Source organism: Girardinichthys multiradiatus, chromosome 4, assembly GCF_021462225.1.
Source record: "Girardinichthys multiradiatus isolate DD_20200921_A chromosome 4, DD_fGirMul_XY1, whole genome shotgun sequence".
Lineage (NCBI taxonomy): Eukaryota > Metazoa > Chordata > Actinopteri > Cyprinodontiformes > Goodeidae > Girardinichthys > Girardinichthys multiradiatus.
In genome coordinates this window covers 35,523,030-35,540,483 of record NC_061797.1, presented here as the reverse complement: position 1 = coordinate 35,540,483, position 17,454 = coordinate 35,523,030, and the positions used below count along the sequence as shown (strand labels likewise).

Below are 17,454 nucleotides of genomic sequence, written 5' to 3'. Positions count from 1 at the left end.
TCATGGGGCGTTAAGCACGGATGAGGCGTTAACTTATTTCAGCAAATTTTGTACCTATATTGACAACTGAAGATTTAAGATATTTCTGATGTCCTTTTCATAGGCTACGCCTTGAAAATGTGGTTTGTTACTCCAGTTCATATTATCTACCAGCAGGAGGTTGCTTACACTTAATTTGGTCAGATCAGGGGTTATCATCTATCTTATTTCATGAGAGTCAACTGGCCCAAGTAGAACACTGAACCAAATATAAATATAAACAAAGCTTTAACTCCTGTTATAATGAAGCACAGTTGATTTAAATCATATGTAAGATCTCAGTATTTTTTAAGCATTTATCTCAGTACCTCATGGAAAACTTAACTACAACAAAAACTAAAGTCATATGCCATGGTTTATGGTCACTACATGTTTTGTTAATAGGATTTTCTAAGTTAGAAACTAGCAAAATAAATAAATAATAAAATAAAAAACATGTTTATTTGTTGTTTTAAAATACAAAACATTAAACTGAAATGTAATCCGTTTTTTCCTTTTTTGCAGTCAGAGATAGATGAAAAAAACTCACCACAAAGAGAAAAAAAAAAGGGACAAATTTTTAACTTTTTCTGTACACTAAATTCTGCGACCATCAAATACCCGGATTGTAGGAGGCGCTGTTTACATCAAAGGTGTTGCCCAATGTAAATAATCACTACAGGATAAAAAAGAGCAGAACAGGAAAATATAAAGCAAATGCATATCTCAAATTTTGCTGAATGTGGGCGAGTTAATATTCGAAAAAAATCTTTCAGCATTTTTTTGGTACATCTGAGCCCCTTGTTGAAGGCCTCCTGTAGTAGTCATCCCTTCTACATAATTATGACATTGATGTCCTGGGATGAAACATGTTGCTAGCACAAGTTGATGAGAGTGTAAAAAGGGGCCAGTTTTTCCATTTAACTTTGCTAGTGTTTATTTTAAATATGAAATAAATAACCAAATCAAAAATTCTGCTTATCGCTTTTTGACGACAGCAACAAAAAGGAAAAAAAAAAAAAAAAAAAAAAAAAAAAAAAAATAGGCCAACCTTTCAATTCAATATTTTGTATTATTTTTAAACGAAAATAAAATTATCATTTGTTTTGTTTTCTAGTTTTCGTTATTCTGATAAGAACATCCAATTAGTTAAGAAGTTATGCTAAAATCATTTGTGTATTCCAGTTTTCTATTATAGGGAATAAATGCATTACTAAGAGGTTTTAGGCAAATATTTACAGTGTGATGTGATTAATACATATTGAATGTTTATTATTGTAATTTTCTAGTATTTAATTTATTGCAAAACTTGTAACATTTAAACAAAACGATATATTTATGCATCTTGAAGGCGTGTTTGTAATTGTTTACCAACTTAATTGTTTATTAAGGCCGATTAAGCGAGCGCGTGTGCGTGCCCTGTGTTGTGTTGTGTCTGCTGACGTCACCGCTGGAACTGCCTTGTCACGCGGGGTTAGTAAAAGTTGGGATCGGAGCTCTAGGGAGAGAGACAGAGAAACGGACAGGAGGAGGCAAAGGGAACCGTACAATTACACGGGGATTTCGGTGCCTTTTCGGCGAGCGTTAACCAAAGAGGCAAACACAGGTTTATTGTTCATTTTTGTGACAGAGGAAAGCAGATAAGGAGAGGCAGAGGGGGGCAGGCGGCTCTCTCTGAAAGTTCAAGCCAGAATTTCGCTCGTTAACTGCCGGAGGACAAGAGAGAAAGAGAGAGAAGAGACGTGCGAGGTGTCTGCTTTTGGATTTAGATTTAAAAACGACAGCGTGTGTGTTACAGAAAGCTGAATTGAATGAGCAAAAGTTTAAAGTTTTGGCGCCGCGGCGGTCGTTAAATGTTGTGACATTTTCGGACGTCGCAAGTTGCTCCCAGCGGTCGACAGTCGAGTGGCGGAGGGGGTGAGAACCCGAGCTGTCAAACCCGATGACTACTGCAAACTGCCCCGGGAATGAGGAGCTGGACTTCAGACTGATTTTCGGAGAGGACGGGCAGCAGCAGCCTTTAGGGCCCGCAGGTCAGTGCGTTTTTCGCTCTGCACACAGGCATTACACGGCGTGTTTGTAAGTGCGGGTAGTAAACTTTAGGGCGCAATATTCTAACGTAACTTACTCATCTGTTTGTTGCCCTAACTTTACCCGGCAACTTTCGCAATAAACATAAACATAACATAAAAGAACCAGTCTGAGCTCCATGCTGATTTTTTAAAATCATTTTTAACAATTTACACATTATTAATCCTTTTTTAAATTGAAATTTTAGGGTACTGTTCACATTCCAGCTGCCATTAGCTTGCTGCGCTAAGTTAGCAGGTTAGCAAAAATGCGGTTATTGCCACTCAATGAGACGTTTTATGTCTTATAGACCTGTTAGCTGCGAAGGCGTTAATGTAGAGTGATGGCGGGGAAAGCGTGGGTGGTATATTCCCTCTAACAGTCAAAACATATGCAACCATGCCTTACATCACACATTAATGAATCAATGCATATTCTGCTTTATTAAAGATAGAGTTGGAGCTTCTATGGTTTCTTGAAAACAATTGAAATAAGTGATTATTGGAATGCATGGTGGGTATATACACTCAATTTAAGAGGTTTTATTCAGCTAACAAAAGACTAACAAAAAGATTGTGCTCAAAAGACTGCAGGGGTTTTATAAAACATGAACAAATGAACCTACAAACAATATGGAATAGCATACATCCTTGTGGCGTTATGTACAGTTTGATTTTGAGTTGCCATCGTTTGTCCATCCAGCTGTTATCCTGGCATCTTGTTGGATTTTGGGTGTGTTTTAGTTTGGTTCATGTGGCATACGTGAGGTATGCCAGAGTGGGAACAGCCTGAATGTCATTGTGCCACATTTCTGCTTGGTAAGAGAGGGTGTTGTCAAAACGTTTATTACCTTATTTACAAAACAAGTTGCAGTGTTTTAAAAACAGTTGTGTTTGGAGCGGATAACTGCATGTGTGTGTGTGTGTGTTTTTTTTTTTTTGTATTTAAAAAATTTCCAGTGCATTTCTAATGGCAAAGTGAATTTGTTTACTTTGCTGCTAAAAACTATAACATATTGGTTATTACAGTTATAAATATGTTAATATTGTTTTAACATTTGCTAAAAGAACATTCGCTATGTTTAAAGTAGCATAATCTTATAGAGTTATGTTGGTCGTCACACCATAAGAGTCTTTTTTGTAATTAGAAATATTTCTAAATAGCAGAATTGATCTTTTTTGTAAGCATGAGAAAAGTGTTGTAGCCTGTACACAGCAACATGTGGGGAAGGGGGAGCACTACACTACTTTGCAGTCCATACAGCCAAAAAACACATCCGTACTCTCTCTGGCATCTCAGAAAAAGGACATTAAACCATAGGAATGGTATACCCAAAATTTCTTGTTTGAAACTATAACTTACCGTGTAACATAAACTTTGCTATACTTTGAGCACCGGTAACCGGCTCATGCTTTGTTTCAAAATGAGAAGGCAAGTAATGACGAGGCTCACAGCATTATACTAACAAATTTTCTTGTATCACCTAACATCTCTCTTTATATTCATTATTTCTTCTTTTTGAATGAATGCAATTTCATTTTGCAATAATCTATAATTAATGAAAATGTAAGTTCAATAAGGTTTGTTGGCTTTATTGTGGTTGCAAGACAGTAAGTTGCTATTGAAATTGCTTTTCAAGCCTTTGAGTCCTTCGCATATGTTTCATGTGCTTTAAAACAGTAATGTCAAAGATGTCAGTAAAAGAATATCTACGGTGGCCCAGTCAGTTCTACAAAATACAAAAGCCACAACACAATGTCTTCAGTTTGGATTTTGGCTCCAAATGATCACAAAGCCTCTATAAATGTTGAAAAACAATATATAAAAACACTATTGGCCAAACGTTTTAGATACACTTTGTCACTTAATGGGTCTCTTTACTTTCATGACTGTTTAAGATTGTAGCTTCTTACCAAAGGCAACAAAATTGTGAATGAACACACATGGAATTATGTAGTAAACAAAAAGTGTGAAATATCTAAACATTTTTGTATTTTAGATTCTTCAAAATAGCCACCCTTTGCCCTAATTACTGCTTTGCTCTCTTAGCATTTTCTCCACGAGCTTCACGTGGTAGTCGTCTGAAATAGTTTTCCAAACAGTCTTGAAAGAACTTCCTAGAAGTTCATTGAGAGACGGCCAAAGGTTAATATTTCAGTCATCACAGCAAAGGGTGGCTACTTTAAGTAATATAAAATATAAAACGTATTTAAAGTTCTTTTACATTTTTTTCTGTGCTACATAATTGCATATGTGTTCAATCACAGTTTTGATGCCTTAAAGTGAGAATCTACGTACAATGTAAATAATCATAAACATGAAGAAAACCATTAATTGAGAAAGGTGTTCTAAAACTTTTGACCAGTAGTGTATATTTGAATTTGATCTTACATATAAGGGATTTTTCCAACAAATAAAGTTATTCCACCCTTTACAATGAATGCATTGGTCGTTGCAGCTTCATGTCTATCTGTGTGATGTGACACATTTGTTGTATTTTCATTGACATTTCGTGACATTTGGATGGTTGAAATTATATATATAACAAACAGTTTACTAGACACAGTTTAGGCTGCATGATATCAGAAAAACATGTCATTGCGATACTATTGCTGAATATGTTGATAATGTTATCTCTACTGTTATTGACCTCTTATTAAACTCTTTTCTTTCTTCTTCATCACAATGTCCCCATCACTCTTTGTGAATGCATCTCAGCATCTAAAAATATACATCTAGCGAGTGCAATGAGGGTAGCAAAGGTCAGACCAAAAGGCCAAATATATTACTGGCATGCAGACTTTGCACTGAAAAAATAACATCCTACCATATATATCATTCGATATTATTATGAATATTGCAATGACTATTGTGATTCGCTGTATTGTGCAGCTCTATTGTAAAAGGTAGAATTGTTGGTTGTAAAGATACATTTGTTAATTTTAAGGGTAATTTCATTGCATATACAGCAAAGCTTTTTGCACATTGTTTTATTTTTTATTCACACCTACACATTTGAAGCTGCGTGCGTGTCTCTGATGTTACATGAGTGTTTAGGACAGAATTTGGACAGGGTGTTGCTCATTACATTACTACTTTAAAACCCTTTTCCGACAGTGATTGCACGTCTATCCACAAATAATTTTTCCTTGTTATGTTATTTTCAAATTTGACCCCCTCTCTGCATCCATACCTTTCCAAACAGAATGGTCAGGGCACAATGAAGGCAAAACATCACAGCTCTCACTGTACATTGTAGAAAGCGTATGACACCAAGCTTGTCTCAGACGTTACAGTCGTACCATGCTAAAAAAGATGCTCTGGGTTAGAATCTAAATAAAGGTGAAACTGTCCTTTTAAAGGGGAGCATACTGTCAAGGGTAAATCTCAGCTGATCTAGCTTGTTTTGACCTAGTTTAATCCTTTTGGAGGCCAAAGTTTAAGAGGTAACGAACATATTTTACAGATCAAGAATTATGGACGAAGTCAAACATCTCTGTTAGTTATTGAGCGTTTTAGCGAACTACATTGAAATACATCCCATCCAGTTCCAGACAGTAACATTAGGGAGACACATAATGGTTTGTAATAGACTATAATGAAGATGTTTTAGTTAAATGGTATTTAAGATCTCTGAGTTACTAAGAGTTATGTGTTTAACAAAATCATAGTTTAGGAATTATGATTCTTGTAAACAAAGTAGTTAATACATATATTTTATTTCAACAAAATTTCAAGTATAGAACAAGATGAATGAAAATAAACAAGAAAAAATGCTGATTTCACAGATTTCATTTCTACTTTTTGCTTGAAGTGTGTGAGTGATTTCATACTCAGCATGCTTTAAAAATAGCAGAGGAGTGCATATTTACCAAGGGAAGAGACTGCTGAGAGACTGGCTGATGACAAAGTCTGCAGCTTATTTGGTCTCAGTTATTCAGTGAAGAGTCTTGATTGACCCCTAAGAATAAACGTATTATTTGTGGCCCACTGTTGAACCCACGTCAGTTTATCCATCCGCATTAAGTTCAGACTTTATTTGTTTCATCTTTGGGCTGAAACAAATGGAACAAGTGAAATCCCCCTGCCACAGCCTTTTTATTCAGCATGGATAAATGAAACAACTCCATAAGGTTTTGGCTCTTAAATCAACTTTTCCTCTTGATTTCAAAAGATGAGGTTTGAATTGGCGTTGGGATGGGGAAAAAAACGCATTTGGAATAAGCATTGGAATAAAACCTCTGCTATGCTAGTGGTTTCCGTCTGGTTCTGACTGTATTGCTCAGCCAAATGTGGCGAGGGTGGGGGTGCCTGTCTGAATTAATAACTGGATAACCTTTACATCATAAAGGAGAGCTAATTTCAGAGTTAATCTCCCTCTGTGAAGGTAAATCTCATTTTCATAGCAACTGGGGGAAAATCTTATGAGAATAACTGAAGTTTCTATTTTCCTGAGTCACTCATTATCAGTTGTTGCTCAAAGAACTTCAGGTCTTCACAATTTTAATTCAGAGTAGTTTCCGAAGAAGCGCTTCCTTTCCATCGTTTTTAGTTATCCATTTTGCATGAATCTTGTTTTTTTTTTTTCTCAGTCTATGCTTTTGTGTCTTACGCATATCTCAGAAAGCACTAAACATCATTGTAATGGTAGAGTACAGTATACCACACCTGTCTGTTTATCTTTTATGTTTTCTTCTCTGTCTGCTTGTGTGCATGTCTCGCTCTGTTTTTTTTTTTTTTTGTTGTTGTTCAGGAAACTGTTTGTTCTTTGAGGTGAAATATTCCACTGTTTGGTTCACAGGCACTGGGCAAACTTCCCCTGAAGTTAAATTAAAGAATCACTTGTATGTTTCATTCATCATTATTCCTTTTTGCTTTTTTTACTTTGAAATGTTAAGTGCAGTAAAGCTGTCCTGCAAAGATATCTGAAAAAAACTGAATTTATCACCTTATAAGAAAGTCAGTACAAAATGTCTAAATCTGCCAAGATTGGAAAGCTTTTGGACAGACATGCTGCCACTGATAATGGCAAAAGCTATAATCAACTTAATTTTAAGGTTTTTTCTGTGTTAAAAACAGCTTCTAAATCAATATTTTGGCGTAAAACTATACTGGTAACGGAGACATGGAGCTGCTTTATTTTTCAACTGCTGTCTTTAAGTCTTGGGTTCAGCATGTGGTTCTTAAGCCATTAGGGTCCCAATACTTAAAGGCTTTATAAACAAAAGCACACATCTTAAAAACAGAGATGAATATCCCTTACAACTGTTTTTAGAGATGCATAGATCAGGCATTTCCTGACCGATACTAATTTCTGGTTTTGTATCTTTCAGATTTTGACTGTTTCCTTTGACGACTATGACACATAAAAGAGGAAAAATGTGCTGCAGTTTTTTTGATCCAATTTATTTCAGTTTATTTATATACCACCAATTCCCAACCAGTATTGTCTCAAGGCACTTTACAAAAAAACATGGTTGTAGTAAATTATTCATCAAAACATGTGTACCTTTTTCTTGGATTGTATCAGATTTAAGTATAGTGCATCAAAGTACATGCTTTTAGTTAATGCATTCACAGACTGAAAATGGTGGGATTTTATAGTTTTCATAAATGCATTTAATTAATAGGAAAAATTTTATTGTTCAGTATTTGACCTGGTGTTACCGATCAGTGCCGATCAGTACCAATTAGCTGGTTTTACTTCTCGGTTGGTTTGTTTTGCTCTTTAAAAAAAAACAAAACTCTGCTGTAAAACCAGCTAAAGTTTATTTGAAGAAAGAAGATTCCATTGGCCTTGAAATTCAACTGAACCGCTTTAATTTTAAATTTTCATAGTGTTTTATTCTATTCTATTCTTGATTAGGTTTGATTTGGCAGGGGTACATATTTATTCAAACATCTAGTTAATTATTTCACCTGAATTTATACAGGTTAGCCTCACTGAGATCCACAATCAAATTTTTAAAAAGAGACCATATATTGGGGTTGCACAATATATTGCAAATATATTTTCATTGTGTATCAGTGTGTGCAATGTTCATATAGCAAAGGACTGTTTGGAGTGCAATGACGTTTGGCCAATATATTTCAACTGTTATGAACTTGCATTTTACATGATAATGTCATATTTAGGCAGGTGGACAAAGTTTCATGGCAGCAGATGTTCACATCGGACACAAATGACATTGTCCAAAATGTTAAAGGTCACAGAGTGATAGAAGGCCAGGATAGAAGGATGAGGAAAGAAGAAGATAGGTTCATGTCACAATCACACTATGTACCATAATTATTGCCATCGCAAGATTTTCTAATTGTGTAGCCCTACTTTATATAGACACTGAGTCTATTAACGTTTTTTTTATTAAATGGTGAAAAAAGGCACAACTTTTAAATTGAAATTACATATATTACTAAATGAAGATGCCTTTTATCGGTTTTTAGTAGAAACAAGAAGTTCCAAGAAATGAAAGTGGCTAGTTAGAGGCTGCTTCTCACTTATTTTAAATATATGAACACTATGAATTAACCTGCATTACACTATGCTTTTAGGTGTACTTCTGGTTTCTTTGCATTTGACTTCAACAGATTGCCATTTCATTGTACTAAACTGAAAGTCATTTTCAATTGGCAATTTTAAATTGACTCAAGAACCTAGGAATGTGAATCACATTAAGTCATGGGTTGGCTGAAGTTTGTCTCCCTTATTGTTTTGTTTTGAATGCTAACTTAGTTTTTCAGCTTCTGTCTTTTGGCCACAAACAGTTTTTCAAGAGCTGTTGACTGTTGAAACAAATAGTGACTCTGTATGTGTCCCCTTTGCACAAACACAAAGACTTACCAGGAATTTCATCCATTTATCCAATCTGACTGTAGGTGAGAGGACATGTGACTGACTATGCAATTACAAGGCTAACAGATGAATAAAAATAGCCACAGTTACATTTAACATATACTGTATTGGAACATAGGAGTTCAGAACCAATATTGCACTACACAGAAATGGTAAATTTACAAAAATCAAGTGTATTATAACACATTCCCCTATTGCTTGATGTTAACAGCCCACCTTTAGAAGCAACATCAGGAGTAACCAAACTTTGTTTTGACATAGATATGTTTTTTCCTGCAAAAACAAGACTTTATTGTAGTATTTTGAGCCATATGCTTCTTTAAAGCATGGTGGTGTTATTATCATATTATTAGTGCTTGTTATGTTTCGGCTGAGCCAAAAAAAATAATCTAGGAGAATCATTAGGAAAATCTCAGGAACATCAGTCTGTAACCTAAAGTCAGGGAAAATAAGGGTATATCATGCATCAAGACAGTTGTTATAAGTAAAAATCATAAAAGAATAATATAATAGTATAGTTAGGTCAATGTTTAGGAATGAAGAAAAAGTACTGACATAAAATTAATCACTAAATGTATAGCATTAATTTCTTTATTAGAGACTGATTTAAAAAAAAAAGGTAATTCCCATTGTAGTCTGCCTTGATGAGTGAAACCACGTGTTATTAAATATGTGAGTTGTATTGCATTATATGTGACTAAAAATCAGTGTCAGTCAAGGGCTCTTCACTTCGTAATTTTCTGCTGTTTGTCATTGTGAAACAAATGCCTCTGAAAGTGGTGGCACTGACAGCTTATGAGTGATGTTTTTCCTTACTACAGACAACGGCTTCAATCTCAATTATCTGGCATGTAATCTGAAGATGCATTCACAATTACACATTTTTTTTCTAATTCTCATCTTTAAGTTTTTGTTTTACCACTATTGTACACTTACAGTTTTTTTGTGGCAGAGAGTAAAATGTAATTGATTCAGTGCTGAAGTAGACAAACATGGTTAAGGCACCACAGGATTTTGCGGTGAACTAATTGTGGGTTAGAAATGAAAAAAGGAAGGGGCCAGAATTACCGTTTATGGGTGACAGGGTAGTAGATCCGGTGTAGAGGTGTCTGGCTTTCTGCCCGTTCATACCATGTGGGGTTCAGATGTTAGGGTGGAGTGATAGAAAAGTGGGGCACAGTTGGTGAGAGGTAGACAGATTGCTTTTTTTGCTCTGCATAAATACCCTAATCCATCTTTCCTTTGATTTCATATTTTTCACTTAGTGACTGTTTTTGCTGACATATTGAAAGAAGTTTTTTTTTTTTTGCGTTTATTGTTCTTACGAAAGCAAAACACAGTTGCAGACCTGCCACCAGGACGCCTCAGGGTTCTTTCCTCTTACGGCTCTCTCAGGATATGAAGGAAACCACGAGGGACATCAGAGAGGCTGATCCAAGCTAATGAAATATCCAGATGCCAGCAGTCACCACAACCACTTAGTGACTAGTCAGGTTTGATTTGCAACTGTTATTGAGGTGTGACACTTGTCGCTGTCATGCTCAGATGTAAAAAATGTGAAGCAGATGATTTTATCACAGTGAAATGATTGAACTGAGCACAAGTTGCAGACAAAGCACTTATGCCCTTGTGCCTGTTATTGTCATTGCTCTACTCCTGTGAGCCAAGAGCACGATCTTCCTAGTCCTTGTCGTGGGAAAGACTGAAATTACATCGCTCTCATGGTGGACTATTTTGAGCTCCCAAAGAGAGTGGCAGAGGGCAAGCGGCAGGTTCTAGTGACTGCTTTGTACTCTGAGCAGGAGAATCCCTGTTGTCCCGGCAAGTCTGCACTCTTCGTCGTTTTATTGTAAGGAGGAGAAGAGTGGAAGTATGCTTTGCGCCACATCTCCAGGTAGGCGTGACGGCACTCCAGTATTCTAGACATGACTTGCGTTTGTGAAGGGGAGACAGATGGGACAGTCTTCTTCCTACCAACAGCTGTTATTACAGTGTTTAGCGTGTTAGGAAATCATGGTAATCATCCTTTTTTATGTTTTCATTAACTTGTAGATACAAAACAATTGACAGTTTTGTACATAGAATATTAATACTTTAGAAAGAAAAGGACAGTTAAATGTTTTAATAAGCAAATTTTATATTCAACACTTGACTTTTAACCAAGAATTGAAAAGAAGAGTGTATGAGCTTGCAATCCTCATCTGTCAAATAAAATGTAAACTTTGGGAGGTCAAAGGTTGGACAGTATACCGTCAACATCCAGAGTTAGATGATCATGTGGGTGCCCTTTAACCCTGCTGAAATGAGGGGGTCCCGGCAACCAGCGTGATGAATGAGACGTTTGTTTCCTGGGGCGAGGAATGAGCAACTATGTATGGCATCTGTCTAGTTTAAATTTAGTGTAACTCAAGCTACTGTTGGCTGTGTTGCATCAACATGTCAGAGTTTGTATTACAGCAGAGAGAAATCTGTAAAACTTCGGCATCTAGGGATTTTTTTTCTTTCTGTCTTTTGTCCTTTTTTTAAAGTGAGGAAATAACTTTCTTATGGAGAAATTACCACTTTGAGTCACATTTTCTTTAGTCCAGTTGTTCACAAGCGTTTTTGCTGTAAATTCAGTGCCCGAGATTTGCGACCCCGAATATCATTGGTTGAAAACTAAAAATGTGGTTGCTGAGGTAATTTAACATAATTACAGCACAGGTAGTCCCAACAGTTATTGTTCTATGTGTTTATCAATTTAAAGCTCAGATGTTGTAATCTCTTTTAACAAATTGGGATGATTAGTGCAAATGGCTAATTTCCTCAGGCCATTACAAGACTCCTGGGGCCTCATGTATGAAAGATTGCGCAACTTTCATACTAAACGTTTGCGCTAGGGAGAAATTCTGAAATTTGCGGCGCACAATTAAAATTCAGATGTGTGTAGACATGTCACAGCACACACAGCCTTCATACATCCCAACTTGCGGTTAAATTGGCATAGCTGCATGTGGAGCTAAATGTCCCTAAATACATATGCAAAGTGGAATAAATAGGCAGAAGACAACCACCACGTGTCCAAATAACCGTGCAGTGACAGTCCGAATCGGTTCCTGTCGGCGGAAGAACGCTAAGACAGACTGTGTCTACACACCATGAGGGATATTTGTAGTGAATTACAGCAAACCAAAAACTTCTTGAATGACATTACCGAATCAAACCTGACTGAAAATAAAACTGTTGTCGGCTCATACCTGTTTAGTTCTACAATATATGCATCAAATCCAAACTGCGCTGCCTAGCTGCTGCATTGAGCTCAATTATAGCTCAGTGCTGATCATTATGACATGAATATGCCTCCTATACTTCTATTGGGAAGACTGTCACCACACACGCTATGTGAAGGTTATGTATGGTTATGTATAACCATTCAGGATGCCCCATAAAAAATAGGAAATCACATAGAAGCCAGCCATCGTGCATGAAGTCTGCTTGAGGTTTGTTCCCAATACAGCTATTATAAATAAAATAATTATAACTATTATTGTAGTATAAAGGAATTATGAGCTGAGGAGGCAAATGTGTAATTGCATTAGTGAAACACATTCGTGCATCAGAAATATATTGCACATATGGAAATACTTTCTATTCATAAATTCATATTCACTTACAGATGGGGCCCTAATAGTTATAGTAATATCAGGGTTGATGCTCCATGAATTAAATTAAACTGAGCAGTCATATTTCAGTGTTAGGGGAGGTTTAGTTCTATGTAGTTTGTTATTGTCGATTGAAAACGTTTGTGTGGCTACCGCACATTTTCACGTCTGGTGAAAAATTTGTGTGGATATCCACACACTTTTATTCAACCTTAATTTTTGTAGATGCAGAGTTGTGCGTAAACCATTGCGCCGCATGGTTTTTGTGCATAAGTATGCTTCATTCATGAGGCCCCTGGTGTTTTACAATTCACAGTGAGGTTCAACCCTTGCCCAAGAAAACCTAATATTTACATCAGAATATGCTTGCTAACTGGTAACTTGCCTTTTTTGCAGCATTGTTGATCCTTTCTCTATTAGTTGTGTTTTTATTTATCAGAATACCTGTGTGGAATTTAATTTTAGGTGTAAACACAGCTTTTCTGTGCAGAGGTTTGTTTGAGAACAAATAGCATCATGAAGACCAAGAAAGATACTAGAAATGTCAATTTGTGGAATAGCTTAAAGAAGAGGTTAGGTTATAAAACAATAGTCCATCACACAGAGAACTGTTTAATCCTTCATCTAAAATGGAAGAAGTATACTAGAACACCAAATCTACCAAGACCTGGCCATCCACTTAAACTGGCAGGAGAGCAAGGAACGCTTTGATCAGAGAAGCAGCCAAGAGGGCTATGTTAACTCTGGAAGAGCTATAGTGGTACAAAAGAAGCCCATTATAAGTCAAATTTGTCCTACAAACCATGATGACACTGCAAACATGTTGAGGAAGGTGAACTTATTGGATAATACTAAAGTTAAATTTTCGGACACACATGCAAGTTGATATGTGTGGTGGAAAACTAACACGCCTCATTACCATGAAAATACCATCCTCAGTGAGAAACATTGTGGCAGCAGTATCATGCTGTGGGGACACTTTTCTTCAGCAGGGTTAGGAAAGATGCTCAGAACTGACGGGAAGGTGGATAGAGCTAAAAACAGGGCATTCCTGGAAGGAAAAACTATCCAGAACTGCATCCAATTTAGAATCTATGGCTTGAAAATACCTAAAAATTGGTGTTGATCAATGCTATCCATCCAGTCTTACTGAGGTTGAGCTATTTTGCAAAGAAGAATCTGCAAAAAGGTTTTTTCTCTAGATCCAAAGACATACCTCAAAACACTTAGCTGTAATTGCAGTGAAAGGTTGATCTACTTATGTATGGACTCATGGAGACTGGGTACAAATGCACAACACACAGTTTAATTTAGGTTTTGTTAAAACTGAAACTGAATGTTTTATAAAAGTTAGATAACCAAACATTTTAAATTTCTAATACCTCACTATGTCTCGAGTGGGCTCAGCACATCTCTGTGTCACCTATTAGAACATAACACCACTTATTTAAGTTGTTTAATCACTGATCTAAGCTATCTGGAAATGTTTGGCAGTCCCTTTGGTAAGGTTTTGGCATTACACATTACAACTCTCTATATGAAAATGCAGCTATACACATTTGGTATTTTTCAAAGTATTACTAGTTTTACAGCAACATTTTAGGCAGAACATGCGCCCCTTTTAAAGACCTTTCACACTGGAAGTGGAAACCCATTTCAAATCTGTTCATGTGTTTGTGATGTTCGATTGTGCTGAGCTGAGTCCTCTACACACACACCCTGCTGTCTAACCTGCCGTCATCTTTGCTAGCGACAGGGCTCTTGTGATGCTGCCTCATTAAGTTGAGTTAAAATGTATCACACACTGACAGTAGAGTTTGAGCGATCTGGGTTTGGTATGGCTGAGCAGGACAGCAAATAATGGATTTGTTGTAAATATGAATCTGAGAATATTATTTAATATTTAATTCTAATATTTTAATATTAATATTTTAATATTTTACCAAATAATATTCCGGTCTGTTAAGGATTGTCCTGTGAATACCAGCCCCATTAAGGCGATGGTATTGGACAGAATAGAGAGGTGTGAGACGAGCTTTGACATTATTGAACAGCATAAACTCTGCACACATATGGAATGAATTCACACAATTTCTTAAAATACAAGAATTTATTAACAAAAATAAGTCAACTCAAAGTCAAACATATTTCAATCAACAAACTCTTTACTATGCTAAAACAATCCAACTAAACTACCAAGCAGAATTAAAGAATAATGAAGACTAATGGACTATGTACAATATAAACAAGTTGATTAAAGATGATTAGAAATCATGACCAAAAAGAGTGATGCAACATTACCATGCAATGTTTATGTTTGAGAACCAAGGATTATCTTGAAGAATCTGGAAGTGAAGTTAAGTTAGTTTTGGAACTAGAAAATAATCAGCAACCTTTAGACAACCCTTCACAATGCAAGATCAGATTAAATATTATTTTAATAAAATAATGTTTTAAATAATGATCTGCTGAATAAAACCAACCTCCTGGATGACTAATTCTCAACGGTGTCTAATTAACTGCCTTTATTTATTAAAATAATATTTGAAGAAATATTATTGAGTAGTTTGGAAAAGAGCCAAATCTTTCTGGAGAAATGAGGCTTAATGGTGTTTACTTAGTTATCAACTCTAGCAAATGATGTTCAGGGACTATTATTCACTAGCTTGAAAACTAACAACCTTTCTGTTGACTAGCCTTAATGCTAGCACACGTGTTCTTACCGGCTGGCCGTTGGGCTAACAAAGAAGCTAGCTAAAGTGCTAAGCTAGAGATAGCTTAGCGCCAGAATCAACACATACCTTTAAAATACCAGGGTTAAAATGCATAAGCGCTGACGGCGCGTTATGAGCAATGTTCTTGTTAAAACCACCCTTTAAATAAAGTTTATCTTAGCTTCAAAACATACAAAGAACACGAACCGGCCTGTGTGCTACAGGTAGCATGCTAGCACCAAGATAGCCGAGTTCCACAAAACAAACTTCATAACATGAAAACGTTTAGATCATTTCATCCTAAACCAATCTGTTAATCTGCCCAAAACCCAACCTCTGAACCTGTTGAGGGAATGTTGTCCAAGGGCGAAGTTTGAAGAAGATATCCGTCGTGAACAAAGAGTTAGCTTCCCGCTAACTTCTTCAGTTTCCTCCGATCAGAAGGTGCGTTCGTTCTGTGAACAAAGGTTAGCTTCCCGCTAACTTCCTCAGTTTCTCCCGATCAGAAGGTGACCAGCTGTTCGTTACTGTAAACACGGTTGCGGCCATAGTCTTTCCTCCAGACTCGGCTTGTCGAAACAGCTTCTCCACCGGCTTCTCTCGAACACCGTTTGCTTCTGTGGGGCCTCGAAGAGAAAATGTAAGCAACTCTTACACCTTAATTTCCCCGTTCATGAATGAAAATACCGGATACACAGACAGTATTTCATTCTACTTAACTTTTGCATATGATCGGTGATCGGTCCTTGGATCCAGTTGAATTTATGTCTTTTTACCAGCAAAAGACATTCAGCGCGCTTTCCCCTCCTATCCGGTTCCTATGGAGGGCCACGTGGAAGAGAAAGACTTGTGGAAAGGTGGGGCTTTTATTTGGGTATTGGCGCCACAGGAAGTCCGCAGTTACCCCCTTTCCTGGCTGTGCTGGAAGAAGGTTAATGCCCTTTATTTTGAAAAGTTCCAGGAAAGTATGTACCGGAGTTTTAGTGTTGAAACCCATGGCTGTGTGGTCCCAACAGATTTTTAAGGCCCACTATCTTTTATTACTTTTGCCAGATACGTTTACTTTCATTTACTCCTGGAATTTCTTTTTGACTTGGAATCACAAGTTTATAGATATCCGATATTAATATAGTCGCTGGCCGATAACCGATATTATATATCATATATATCTCACTATCCTCCACACTGCTGACATTGCTTCTCTGCTTCAGTTAAACACCCTACAGTCCTGCACTGCATCACTACCACTGTCACATGCCTAAACAAATACCACATGGCCATCCCCTCCCCCTCCAGAAACACATACACAAACAGCAACAAGATGATAATAAATATCGGTTATTAATATCGGCCCAGTTTTACTTATCGGACCAATACTGATATGTTAAAAATGACTAACATTGGCCGATACCGATGTCACTGCCGATACACGTGCATCCCTAGCTGTGATTAAAGTTAAGGATGCTTGGGCCAAAAAAAGCCCCACCACAATGCAGCTTCTTTTGCCTCCTTTGCCTCAGAACATCTGTGGGAGACTCATGCATCATGTTTAAGGATCACATCCAGTGTTTAAAGAACAGATCTCCAAGTACAGATGATAAAGTTGAAGCTACTTCCAGTGGGGTCTGCTAGGATATTGCCTATATTTGAAAAATGGCAACTATCATTCTTATTTATCGGTCCAGCTCTGATAAACATTACAGTGTTTAAATGTATGTTCTCAGATCTCAGTAGGCTCGTGATCTCTTTTTTTAGCAGTCTTGCTGTGACTCTTCTCTACATATCAACAGTCACATTGCTCAGCCTAAATTAAACATGGACTAGTGCAGCTCCTGAATGAGTTTAAACTGATAGATATTGTGAGCCACCCTCTTGCTGCTGCTCGCTCTTCCTCCTCACCAGTAAATGTGATCCCAGGCCCTTCCTCTGACAATCTAACAGATACACACCGCATTCAAGCTGCAGCCTGAAAAACTAGCTACTTCCCTGGGTCTGCCAGCAACAAGTGCCAAACTTGGGTGCCGTGCATACATGCATGCCCTTCTCCCCCTGCTCTGCACTAACCCCACCCCCTTGCCCCACAGTGAGCACAATATAAACCTTACAAAGCCCTTTTATAGCTTTGAATTTAGGTTCAAAATAATGTTAAAATACAGTT

The 17,454-nt window shown here is 36.9% G+C and overlaps 1 protein-coding gene across 1 annotated transcript in view; it reads left to right on the top strand.

The window, feature by feature from the left end:
* Positions 1-1,494: 1,494 nt before the first annotated feature.
* Positions 1,495-17,454, top strand: part of nfatc3a (nuclear factor of activated T cells 3a) — a 71,471-nt gene continuing 55,511 nt past the window's right edge. The window contains exon 1 of the mRNA XM_047363425.1: positions 1,495-2,051. Within this exon, the coding sequence (XP_047219381.1) occupies positions 1,961-2,051 (91 nt within the window). The 5' untranslated portion in view covers positions 1,495-1,960. The remainder of the gene's footprint in view (positions 2,052-17,454) is intronic.